Below are 13,905 nucleotides of genomic sequence, written 5' to 3'. Positions count from 1 at the left end.
CAGTTATCTTAATATGCATGTAAGTCAATTCTGTGTATTCAGGACAGACAATCGTACACGTTACTGCAAAAGAATTCTCACGAGACACCCACAAAGGGGCGAACGAATTATCTTAAAACCAACTACGCCTTCAGTAGATTAATATCCGAACAACACTCGCGTTCCATTTATTACACGCCGAAAGTAGATTATCCCTGTCTTAGCCAGACAATATCAGCTACCACAAAAGAATTCTTTAAGATCGTTCCGAAAGGAGCAAAATGCAAATGAAGTATCTCTGACCAAGCTACATCTCTACTTCGTTAAGAATCAGACTACGGTTCCAGTTATCACACAGTGCCAGTAGATCATTCCTATCACGGTCAGACAATCGTACGATGCACCGTTGAAGAGTTCCTTGAGAATACTTCACGAATTGCTTCCGAACGAGGGTACTTTCTTATTCCATCAAGGATCAAACAATGCTCGACGTTTCACGTAGCGGAAGTGAATTATCCTGGACAGTTCAGCAGGCGAACTATATGTAAAAAAGTTTTTTGATCGTACTTCCAACGCGATCAAATGTATTTTAACGCAATTATTTGGGCGCAAAGATACATTCCCATCAGTGTGCCACCTTTTGCGCATAGAGGAAGTAGATTATCCTTGCTGTGTTCAGACAGTCGTGAAAGATGTAAACTGATTTTTCAAATTGGAATAATATGGAAACGTGGTATATTTAACCGTCCAAATTGATCAAATGTAAATCAATTATCTGGAGGCAAAGATACATTCGGACCAGTGTGCAGCTTACACACATAGAGGAAGTAGATTATCCTTGCTGTGTTCAGACAGTCGTGAAAGATGTAAACTGATTTTTCAAATTGGAATAATATGGAAACGAGGTATATTTAACAGTCCAAATTGATCAAATGTAAATCAATTATCTGGAGGCAAAGATACTTTCCGACCAGTGTTCACCTTACACACATAGAGGAAGTAGATTATCCTTGCTGTGTTCAGACAGTCGTGAAAGATGTAAACTGATTTTTCAAATTGGAATAATATGGAAACGAGGTATATTTAACAGTCCAAATTGATCAAATGTAAATCAATTATCTGGAGGCAAAGATACTTTCCGACCAGTGTTCACCTTACACACATAGAGGAAGTAGATTATCCTTGCTGTGTTCAGACAGTCGTGAAAGATGTAAACTGATTTTTCAAATTGGAATAATATGGAAACGAGGTATATTTAACAGTCCAAATTGATCAAATGTAAATCAATTATCTGGAAGCAAAGATACATTCGCACCAGTGTGCAGCTTACACACATAGAGGAAGTAGATTATCCTAGCTGTGTTCAGACAGTCGTGAAAGATGTAAACTGATTTTTCAAATTGGAATAATATGGAAACGAGGTATATTTAACAGTCCAAATTGATCAAATGTAAATCAATTATCTGGAGGCAAAGATACATTCGCACCAGTGTGCAGCTTACACACATAGAGGAAGTAGATTATCCTAGCTGTGTTCAGACAGTCGTGAAAGATGTAAACTGATTTTTCAAATTGGAATAATATGGAAACGAGGTATATTTAACAGTCCAAATTGATCAAATGTAAATCAATTATCTGGAGGCAAAGATACATTCGGACCAGTGTGCAGCTTACACACATAGAGGAAGTAGATTATCCTTGCTGTGTTCAGACAGTCGTGAAAGATATAAAGTAGTATTTCAAATTGGAACAATATGGAAACGAGGTATATTTAACCGTCCAAATTGATCAAATGTAAATCAATTATCTGGAGGCAAAGATACATTCGGACCAGTGTGCAGCTTACACACATAGAGGAAGTAGATTATCCTAGCTGTGCTCGGACAGTCGTGAAAGATATAAAGTGATTTTTCACATTGGAACAATGTGGGAACGAGGTGTTTTTAACAGTCGAAATTGATCAAATGTAAATCAATTATCTGGACGCACGGATACATTCCGACCAGTGTGCCACCTTTTGCGTATAGAGGAAGTAGATTATCCTTGCTGTGTTCAGACAGTCGTGAAAGATGTAAACTGATTTTTCAAATTGGAACAATATGGAAACGAGGTATATTTAACCGTCCAAATTGATCAAATGTAAATCAATTATCTGGACGCAAAGATACATTCCGACCAGTGTGCCACCTTACGCACATAGAGGAAGTAGATTATCCTTGCTGTGCTCGGACAGTCTTGAAAGATATAAAGTAGTATTTCAAATTGGAACAATATGGAAACGAGGTATTTTGAACAGTGGTGCGTTGCGGTTCCATTTCTTAGGAACTGAATGAGAAACCGGTTCCTGCGGGAGAAGATACGAGTCCTGCTCCGCCACCGTCCAATTACCGCAAAATAATTCTGTAGCGCATTAATTGGCAATTACTACAATGCACGGGGCGAAATGAACGGCCGGATTGTTCCGTTGGAATCCGGAGCGTAATGGCATTACATAAAGACAAAGCAGGAGGACGGCATGCGGCAGGCCGGGTACAGGAGGAACAAATGAACACGGCCGAGATATTATGAATGGACGGTGGATGTTCGAGCGGAACTTTCCCCCGTACGAAGAACGGGGGTGGATGGCGAGAGCGTTTAAGGTGCAAAACTGTCAGACTAACGATTACGGGGGAGGACAAAAGGCGGGCACAGGATTAAGCCGAAGGACGAACAGTCGAAGCAGCCCGAAGGATCTTCCCTCCATTCATTCTCGCAGCGGCGTTCAAGTAGTTCGACCCTGCGCGTCCGACTGCACACGGATATCGATTACTGTGTCGAGCTCGCGTAATCGATGCCAAGCCCCGCGCGCCGCACAGCGCTGCATTTTCGCGAGAACCTGGCCAGCATTTCATTTCCATTTGCGAGACGAATACCGATGCGTCGAATGCCACTCGAACTTTTTGAATAACTCGAAATCGAGTTTCGTGCTCCTCGCTGTCTTTCAAATTTAAGCATTTTTATTATTTTATTTTGTTTTTTTTGGAAATTTATGCATCAAATATTTCAATATTCAAACAGACGTTCTAAACGCAAAATCTCGCAAACATTATTTATTTATAGAAATCTACAGAGATTTCTCTATATATGTCGCCAAGGCCTGAACGATATACGTCGCGGAATTGTCCCCACTACCGCGAGGTATAACCCGTGAGTTGTAAACGCAACACGGATAGGGTATGTCTCCTGGACGATACATGACGCTGACAAGCCCCTTGTTGTTGACATATATCGAGAATTCATATATAAGGAGACTCTAATAATTTACCCGGTGGATAAAATATTTCGTGTACGACTTATTGGAAGCGAATTTCATATTCCGTTTGAATCTCGGAAGTCGGAGAAAATGTACACTTACGATGGTTCGGAAATTACGAATGCCACAGCATAACAAATATATTTATTGTTCAGGAACGCTCATGTTATATATGATAGACGAAGACGTCCGACACCATATGAATGAAGAGACGTTGAGAAGAGAGAGAAGAAAGAGCAAATGAGATTTGGATAGATCTGGCGAATTTTGAGTTCGTGTAAAAATTATTGTCTCGTCTCCACTCACACGATGGATATTGTTTCTTGTATTTTGAAACGTATATTCGCAATTGAATATTTTATAGAATTAATAAGAATTCAGTTTAGGTAGACTTTCATTTAAAAATATTTTAATGTAAATTCTCCCGCTTATGCGAGTGGCTCTAATGATTCGATCGTCCACTGTAGGTAATTTTATTAAAAGTTTGTCTGATCACCGTCGATCCCATTCTACTGCCGGCCCGACCATAAACTGGTTCACGCCACTGCCCCCGAAACCGAGGGCGATTAAACCCGTGAAAGCCTCGCACAATATTCGCCATGTCAAACAATTAATGGTGGCTGCGGCTTCGTCCCCGAAGCCGACCTTCCAATTCGGCGGCCGTTCGTTTCAATATGGCGCCGCGAAATTAATAGTAATTGGATGGTTTGGGAAATTTTCGGTTTCATTTCTGCCCCCCGGTGTTATTCAATTTTATTCGATTTGCTGTTCGAAATTTTGTAAAGATATATCCTGAAATCCGTTCTCTCATTTGTTGAGAAAATTATGTAAGAAATAAACGTTCCGACAAAGTAGAAAATAAAATCTTTGCGCCAGACATTTTCTAGGAATTTTCGAAGTATCATTTACGAACACTAGAATTGAATAGAAATTTGTTTTCTGTGTCAATGATTCCAATATTTTAATGTTTAAATAGAAACGATATTACTTTCAATCAAACTGTGTTTTATCGTGTTTTTAAATTTAACACGAACGCGGAACAATCTGCAATTTACTAACGAATGCGGTAATTGTATATAGATATAAATGTTCCTAACAATACCGTGTTATTCGTTCGTATTCGAAATTAATGAGACTAATGAAACGCTGGTAATACCGCAGCGGTGCTTCCGTTTGCCGTAAGCAGAATCAGCGAACACAATGATCTGACCAATTTCACATAACGCTCCAATTTAATTAATTACAAGGTCGTACGGTGAAAATGAGGTACTGAATGGAAAAATGTTGGAATTTATGATAAATGGTGCCAATAATTCCATCTATTCTACGGAAAAAACAGCTCGCAATAACCGGACAAACTTCGCACGAGCTCTGCCACTCTGATTTAATAAATTTCCAACGACTAATCAAATCGTACAGCGAAGATTAAACAACGAATCATGCGACAAGATAGTCGTAAGAAAAGCTCTTTCTTGAAAAAGCTTCGCCGATAAATTTCCCTGATTAATCATCCCACGCACAGAAGAGAAAACCCAGCTGGCGTAATGCTATCTTTATTAGGTTTGTTTAAAGGGCACGTTTGTACGTCGCGCATCAAAGGATCGAGTAAATTAACGTTCAGCAATTAATTTCAGAATCCGCGCCGGATGTTTTTGGACATCAATTTCTATTCTTAAATAAGTTACTACCCTTTTTGTAATTTTAGCTAGATTGCGCAGAATTACAAATCTATTTTTCGGTGGATCGATGGACAACGAAGTTTGTTATTTTTCTAATGCTTTTGTGTTTTTTTTCGCAGATGCGCTTCAACAAGGAGCGTCGCAGTTCGAACAACAGGCGGGAAAACTGAAGAGGAAGTTCTGGCTACAAAATCTGAAGGTGAGAATTTGGGATAATACTATTAGTACCAGTTAGTATAGTATTATTAGTATAGTAACGCGGATTTCTGTGCAATTATTATTTTGTAGGCATATTTTTATGTCTGTATTGTGAGATGTAAGGACTACAGTAAAGTCTTGATTTCACGAGAAAATAGTAGCCCTACACGATCTATGTCACAGCATGGTCCCAAGGATTGGGCTTAGATCAAGACTTACATAAACATTTATTTCTATTCTTAACACTAGAATTTCCGATTTTTTCTTTTACAACTCGTGAAGTTATAGAAATATTTTCCTGAGAAACTTTGCGGCAAACTTGTTAATTAAAACATCTTGGTCAATTTTAAACAGTGTCTCGAATCGTAGACTATTTTATAGTGTTGTACTTTTTTTACATATTTGATATTACATCGATGAAACGAGTAACAATTGATTTTACGGTCGTATAAAAATATTTCTCTGTACATTTAATTATTGGAAAATTTTCGCTTTGAAAAAATTCGGAATGAATGGAATTTTACTCCATGGAGTATTTGATCTTCCTACGGATTATAAATAAAAGTGGAATTGCGTTTTATAGAATATTTGATCTACTATTTTTATGTGTTTGATATTAAACACGGGAATCCAATAATTGATTTTAAGGTTTAATGGAAAATATCTGTTCCAATATGTACACTTGCTATCGACAGCTGAAAGAATTAGTTTTTTCGTCCGTTCTGATCAATGATAAATAAACGAAAATTGTGTACAACAAATAATATCGAAAAAAACATTAAGTTTCACGATTGATCTATGGTTTTTATTACATTTTTACTGTGTATTCGAATTTTGTTTGTTGAACAACTGACAAGAACAACTTGGTTTTCTTTGTTTCGTAGATGATGATCATCATGGGCGTCATCGCACTCGTCATTTTGGCCATTATCGTCGGTAAGTAACCAGAGGTGTAGACGCACTTTGAGAAAACTAATACACCGCCACTGTAATTGTCTCTGAGTGTCCTGTGTCATTTCGTCGATGACACCCACGCCACGATTATCGAGCGATCGATTCAGAATTCACAATTTTAGATCTCTAGAAAGATCTACGATCATTCCAAAAAGGAAATCAATCTCCATGAGCCACTGGTGGCTTGTACTTTGTACGTTTGTATTAAAAATATTGTTATCAATTTGATATTAACGTCAAGATAAATTAGTAACTGCAAAGTGTGTTTCAAAATACGAATTATATTTTTGTACCTGATCAAAAATTTTCCAAATCCCATGAAAAGAAATTGTTCTCAATTTGCCGATAGCGTGAAAAAAATTGGTAAACGTAAGGTGTTTTTCGAAATGCAAATTTGATCTTTGTGTCGATGTGATTGAAAATTTTCCGAATGCCATAGAAAAATTATTTTTATTTTGGTGATACTACAAAGAAAAATTGACAAATCTGAAATGTGTTTTGAGTTTATTTTTATGACGATGGGATTCGAAATTTTCCAGATGCCATAGAAAAATTATTTTTAGTTTGGCGATACTACAAAGAAAAAATTGCCAAATTTGAAATGTGTTTTATGTTTATTTTTGTGTCGATGGGATTGAAAATTTTCCGAATGCCACAGAAAAATTATTTTTAGTTTGGCGATACTACAAAGAAAAAATTGCCAAATTTGAAATGTGTTTTAAGTTTATCTGTGACGGGATTGAAAATTTTCCGCATGCCATAGAAAAATTATTTTTAGTTTGGCGATACTACAAAGAAAAGTTGGAAAATCTGAAATGCGTTTTAAGTTTATTTTTGTGTCGATGGGTTTGAAAATTTTCCGAATGCCACAGAAAAATTATTTTTAGTTTGGCGATACTACAAAGACAAATTGGCAAATCTGAAATGCATTTTAAGTTTATTTTTGTGTCGATGGGGTAGAAAATTTTCCGGATGCCATAGAAAAATTATTTTTAATTTAGTGATACTACAAAGAAAAATTGTCAAATCTGAAATGTGTTTTAAGTTTATATGTGTGACGATGGGATCGAAAATTTTCCGAATGCCACAGAAAAATTATTTTTATTTTGGTGATACTACAAAGAATAATTGACAAATCTGAAATGTGTTTTAAGTTTATGTGTGACGATAGGATTGAAAATTTTCCGAACGCCATAGAAAAATTATTTTTAGTTTGGCGATACTACAAAGACAAATTGGCAAATCTGAAATGCGTTTTAAGTTTATTTTTGTGTCGATGGGGTAGAAAATTTTCCGGATGCCATAGAAAAATTATTTTTAATTTAGTGATACTACAAAGAAAAATTGTCAAATCTGAAATGTGTTTTAAGTTTATATGTGTGACGATGGGATCGAAAATTTTCCGAATGCCACAGAAAAATTATTTTTATTTTTGTGATACTACAAAGAAAAATTGTCAAATCTGAAATGTGTTTTAAGTTTATATGTGTGACGATGGGATCGAAAATTTTCCGAATGCCACAGAAAAATTATTTTTATTTTTGTGATACTACAAAGAATAATTGACAAATCTGAAATGTGTTTTAAGTTTATATGTGTGACGATGGGATCGAAAATTTTCCGAATGCCACAGAAAAATTATTTTTATTTTTGTGATACTACAAAGAAAAATTGGCAAATATGAAATGTGTTTTGTCTGTGTGTCGATGGGATTGAAAATTTTCTGTCAAGGCAAAAAAATCGTATTTTGACAGTAACACCAGGACAAATTGGCAAACATCGAATTTCGGAATGGGAATTTTATCTTCGTGCGGATGGGATTGAAAATTTTCCGAATACCATGAATCGATCGTTCAAGCCCACTGTCACTGTCAGTCTGCATTTCCGTGCAAAGAGAAGGTCTCCACGACCGACAGACTGTGTTCACACGACGCAACGGGCAATCGAACTTCACGGCAGAAATATCGCCGATAAAATTCGATAGGTGCTCGTGGAATTCCCCCGGAAATTTCCTCGAGAATTCCCCGGGAATTCCTCGGCCGTATCTATATATATACACATAATATCCGGGAACGGTTTCGTCCACAGAGAAGCGTTCACTTTATATCTCGAATCGTTCTTCTCGACGACGTGACTTCCAAGAATTTTGACATCGAATCGAATTTATTCGACGAAAACTGGAAGCATTTTAACGCCAATTTTATCAACGAGATTTCCCAGATTTCTGGAGCCGTCGTGCAAATAGACAAACGTGACACGGGAAATAAGGAAACTGAAATTATTCGAGGAATCATCAACCCTTAAACTTGAATTTTCTGAAATTAAAGTTTAATCCGTGCAATTACCAGATTTCCAACGGAGTCCTTACTGTTTTTCATTTTTGCCGAAAATATTAGTAAGAAAGTTGAAAATTTAGGGATGAAGTTATTAGATTGTAAGCTATTACAATAGGGATGATCAATTCTTTGGAAAAAAATTTCAATCCATACAATTTCTAGATTTGCCACGCAGTCCTTTTATTTTATTTTTCATTCTATTCACTCTGTTCAATTTTATTTGACTGTGAACCGAGGGAAAGAGATAAGGAGTGAAGAGTAACCAAGTATAAAATAAATATTTCGTTATTTCCACTTGATACTGCACTATTACTGGCAACTAGATTTCACTCAAATTGCTTCGAAAACGAAACAATTTCCTCCAAGGTGTTTTCCCAAATAAATATTGTTTCGAGCCACGGTTCAAGAGAAAACAACTCCTCGACTCCAACAATAGAACTGCTATTTTCAGAGTTGCATATTTCGTCCCTGGCAGCGCAGTCGATTGCATTAACAGTTTGCAGGCCCGAAACCGCAATTAACAAATCGCAGGGCGTTGTATAAATTTGTAGACCTGCTAATTGCCGTGTTGCACAATTCCCGGGCACGAGTTAACCGAAAAATCGCGGCCCGGCCACGAAAACCGGAAGTCGAACAAAGTTGCTCCAGAGGTCTGGCAAAGTTCCGTTCGAAATTGGCGTGGAGCAATTAAAGGATTCTCTTTTCTAGTCCTTCGCAATGAATTCGAGCTCTCGACAGCTCGCGGCAACGAATTTCTCTGAACGACAGAGGTGGATAACAAACCAAAAAAAAAAAACAAAACAAAACAAAAAAGAAACAAAAACGTGGCCATCGCGATCATTTTCTCGCCGATCGAATTTAAACGTGTGAACTCTATGTGTTTCTCTTTTCCCGTCTAGCGAACATCATGTAGACGTGCTGGTTGGTGGAAGAGATTTGTGTGTGAGTGAGTCTGAAGGTAGAACAAAAAAAAAAAAACCAAAAACGCAACACACAAACTGCGACCGTTTCCGTGTTACTGTTGTCTCTATCTCTGTCTCTCTGTATATTTATTTCTCGTTATTTCCGCTCTGTCCACCTGTGCTCCTTTACCTTCTTCTATTCTAGTAGGTCGTGTGTGTACGAGTACCTGTGTATACGGACATGTGTATATCTCCGTTCTCGTTGTTTCTGTATTACCAAACACCCACAAACACCCCCGTTCAGACAACTCGTCGTTCCCTGAACTTCGTCCCGCGCAGCTGCTCGCTGTTTCGGCAGAATCTTTCCGAATCGTTGCATCCGACCGCTCCGAAACGGCCGACGACACTGTCAAACAAAATTACATTAACAATGAACATCCGCACTTTGCTCGCAGGAAGCCCTTTCCGCATAATTTCAACCCCCTTCGCCTTTTCCCATGGTCCCTCTCTGCTCAGTCGAATGCGAAAATTCGCCAAAAAAAAAATCTGAAATATCACCGACACCCAGATGTACATCCAGGAATTTTTTCAGATTTTTTGATCAACAAATAAATGGTATTTCCGGGACAAGACCGTACCAAACTCGTTTATAGCGCTGTAATCTTAAAAGAGAAAATATAAACTTGGGTAACATTCAGTTGGACTTTACTTTGAACGCGTTTTCGTAATTAATTTCGAAAGCGTTTACGAATGTTTCGAGGATTAAACGGAGATTAGTTTCCGAGATTGAAGCATGACGGAAATGTTGTTGCAATTTGGGAACCAAGAAAGATTCTGACGAGACCGAGGCTTGACGTCGCTATCTGTATTCCATTCCCCCGTAACAAACCGTTCCCGTCCTTCGTGGCTCGTTGTATATTCATGAATCACCGATTTAATTGGCCCGAGGCTCAATTAGCGATCGCGAACGCGTGCCGCGCGAGGACAAAGGTTTCGAACAAGAGCTGGGGCGGCGGGGAGGGGGAGGGAGAAAAAAATACTGTGAAAGAAAGGAAAGGGGAAGACAAAAGACAAAAGGTGGTTCGTGAATCCTCGACGGGCTGTGAGACCAGCGTCGAGCCCAGAGCAACACGATCAACAGACAGCGACACCACAAACATCAACAAAATGAGGGGCTTTGCCGGATCGGAGAGCTTAAAACGCCGCGAATCGATGCTTTTAACGAGTCATCAACGGGAAACCAATTTTCCAAATTAATTCTCACCGTTGAACTTTCAATGCAATCGCACCCGTTGCGTTTGCAACGTGTTCGCGCGAACTATTTCAATATCTTAAGCCGGTATTTAATTTTAAAGCGTAATGACTGTTTCGACGACTTTCCACAAAACTGGACGGACATCATTCGCTTCGTTACGTATGAAATGATTACTTTGGCATTCAATTTGAAATGTAAATAGGCGGCCAGATTTAGTTAAATTTGAACGTAATGTTGCAGGTAGTTTTGCCATTTAATTTTGGGGTTAAACTTCACCTTCTGGGACCAACAATTTTTAGCCTTTTTTTATATAATCCTTGAGATCTTGATGAGAGAATGCCGAAACTCGAAGTTTCAATACGAGGGATTCACTGGTTCAAACGTTATGCGTGTTTCAAGATAGACTTTAGCGTGTTTAGACTTTAAGCATTTTTAACGGATAAGGGTCCGTAGAGCGGAGCCGCTGGATGACAGCACAAGCACGCGGTGATGTCGATAACGTAGATTTGCAAGCGTATATAATTCTATTGCCATGCTAAATATTATAATTTTGAAGCCGTTATATTGATCAGATTCACAAAAATTGCGAAAGTGCAAAGGTCTGTTTTGGTCTCTTCAAGATTTCTACACAGGGCGTTTCACCTAACTCGAGCATCCAAAATATCTCGCTTGTTTTTTACGATAGAAGAAAATTTCAGAGGAAAACATAAGTTGGTACAGAGGAGCAAAAAAATTTGTTCAACGTTATATTTTTTGAGATTTCAAGGTCTAATATTTAGGAATATTGCAACGCCATTTTCATCCATACCATATTTCCTTACATCAGGAGCTTCATGGCAACGACTTTGAGAATCGTGTTGCTTTTTGTACATGGGCATTGCAGCAAATACAAAGAAATTAACATTTCTTTTATCACGTTCTCTTTAATGACGAAGCTACTTTTTCTGACCATGGACAACTGAATACACATAATATGCATCATTGGTGCACTGAAAGCCCGAAATGACTTCGACAAGTTGTAGACCAGCGTCCATGGAGTGGCAATGTATTGTGTGGAATCGTTGGTAATAGCAAACTCAAGGTCACGTGAAGGTCATAATATTACAGGTCGTTGGATTCGTCTTGACCTTGCCTATCATATGGCAATAATAAAAATATATCATTCCATTTAAAAAAACTTCGATGACCTTGAAATCTCAAAACATATAACCTTGAACAAATTTGTTTTCCTCTGAAATTTTCTTCTATCATAAAAGAACAAGAGTTAGGTGAAACACCCTGTATACGAAATCATTTTTTTAGCTGAAACCGTTTTGAGATGAATCGACTATTGTTGACGAATGTTGCTCTATCTAAGATTGTGAAGATTATTTTATTTAAATGCAACGTGATTCCTAAGAGACAACAATTTTTCTCGATTCCGGCGTTTAGAGTTCGCCAAAACCTCTCGCGATTTTGCCGCGTATTTAGCAAGAGGTTTCTCCGAATCTAACATAAGAGTGATCGATGTAGATCATAGAGAATGGTCGAAACAGAAGCGTAGGACGATCTCGAACGAGAGTGGAATGTTAGGTGTCCAAAGTTAGGTAGTTCAAAGAATTCAAAGAGAAAGTTAATATTTGCAACGCGACGAAAACAGATTCTCGAGAAAGCACACAAACAACTCACTCCCCGCCACGTAATTGACTGTTATGTGTCTGTCTGTACTCTTTTGGTGGTATTACCCTGTGTGTCTTCCCCGAAGTTAGTCCCAGCCGGTGGTTTTCAATTTTCTGGTGGTTCACGAGACCGATAGAAAGCTATACGATAGAAACGGAACGTGGCGTGTAACGATCGGAACCGCAAACAAAATAGAACGCTTTAAACGAATAAATAAACGGGGAGAGCGACGGAAACGGAAATAGAAAATAGACCAAAAAAAAATAAATAAAATGTCAATCGAACGATCCGAAACACCACCGAGAAATGAAAACACGAAATGGACACCAGCACAACCGACCATTTTTAACAACATCAACAACTACTACAAGCTTTACCAATATCTCTCGTTTTACAACAGTAAAGAAACAACAAGTACAACATCAACAAATTTGACCAACAACAGTAACAGTTACCGATCGACTAGAGTCGGTCTCTGTATAAGCTTTTGTTTAAACACCCCCCCTCCACTGTTCTCTTCGGTACGGTAAGCTACAACTTTTACTGATGCACTTTGGTACCATTTCCGATCTCTTTTTATACTTTTTTCTGCCATTATACTACTTCTCGGCGGACGGTCGAAACCGAACCATTTCTTTTCACTGACACCGCCTGCCTATCTGCTACACTGTCGTCGTCTTCGGAATTATAACGTGGGAAAATCGTCCGCCAATTTTCAACTGCAACTCTGAGGCTGCATTTTCATTTCATTAAGAAATTTTGAATGCTCTTCAAATCTTGAGAATATTCATTTATTTTTTGTCTGGATCAAGAAATCTTTAGAAATGTTTTTTACATAAAAAAGAATGTTTATTCTGTTCTGTTCTGTCTTGTTAAAGAATTATTGTTTAATGAACACAGGGAAAATTTATTTAAGGAGTTGCGCTCAGATCGAAAACTGGAAACAGATAAGCTTAATTCCAGATATTGTATTGTTATTATAGTATTGATCAGAATTTGTCTATAGCTATTCAGTTGGCTTGTTACTCTATACAAATCAAGTAAATAAAATTGTAAAATAAGAATGAATCGTTCTGAAACAAATTCACGTTGATATCGCACATATTTGTAGGCATGAAGTTTTTAAACAAACACGAAAATTTAGTATTTCGGTTTCGACTTGCCGTTTCTACATCCTTCGAGCTCGAGGATACCATACAGGTTCTAATTTCAAATCTTAACCATTGCACGTTGCGCGCAGAATTGATCGAATCATCAATTGCATAGAAAATTGCAGAAGTTTTCACCTATGTCAAAGAAAAATTGATTTTAATCATTAAAAAATTGGTCAATGTCTACTTTATCTTATTCAAGATGAAAAATCACATTCTTCTTCAACAAATGTGTTCATTAATTCATTCTAAAATACTGATGACTAGACAGTGGATCTTTATGCATTCAAATGATTCGGTAGATTTTAATACATTTTCGTGTTAATTGTTGCCCCCAGGAATTATTGAGAACATTTAAGGATAATTTAAGAATAAATTGTAATTAATTATAAAATTTTGAGAAATTCGATTGCGGATCACTTTCTCTTCCGAATTATTTAAAAAAAAAAAATATTCTACAATTCCATTTTACTGCCTAATCAATTTCTTAAAAATTCGCA

The 13,905-nt window shown here is 37.5% G+C and overlaps 1 protein-coding gene across 2 annotated transcripts in view; it reads left to right on the top strand.

The window, feature by feature from the left end:
* The window catches only part of Nsyb (neuronal Synaptobrevin), a 45,010-nt gene that overhangs the window by 19,710 nt on the left and 11,395 nt on the right, over positions 1-13,905 (top strand). Inside the window, exons 3-5 of one of the 2 annotated variants that reach the window (XM_076798167.1) lie at positions 5,070-5,149; positions 6,033-6,084; positions 9,338-9,396. In XM_076798167.1, the coding sequence (XP_076654282.1) occupies positions 5,070-5,149; positions 6,033-6,084; positions 9,338-9,351 (146 nt within the window). In that variant the 3' untranslated portion in view covers positions 9,352-9,396. The remainder of the gene's footprint in view (positions 1-5,069; positions 5,150-6,032; positions 6,085-9,337; positions 9,397-13,905) is intronic. The other variant, XM_076798159.1, reaches the window with a different exon arrangement.

Source organism: Halictus rubicundus, chromosome 1 (assembly GCF_050948215.1).
Source record: "Halictus rubicundus isolate RS-2024b chromosome 1, iyHalRubi1_principal, whole genome shotgun sequence".
NCBI classification, from domain to species: domain Eukaryota; kingdom Metazoa; phylum Arthropoda; class Insecta; order Hymenoptera; family Halictidae; genus Halictus; species Halictus rubicundus.
This window is presented reverse-complemented; position numbering and strand designations above follow the sequence as displayed.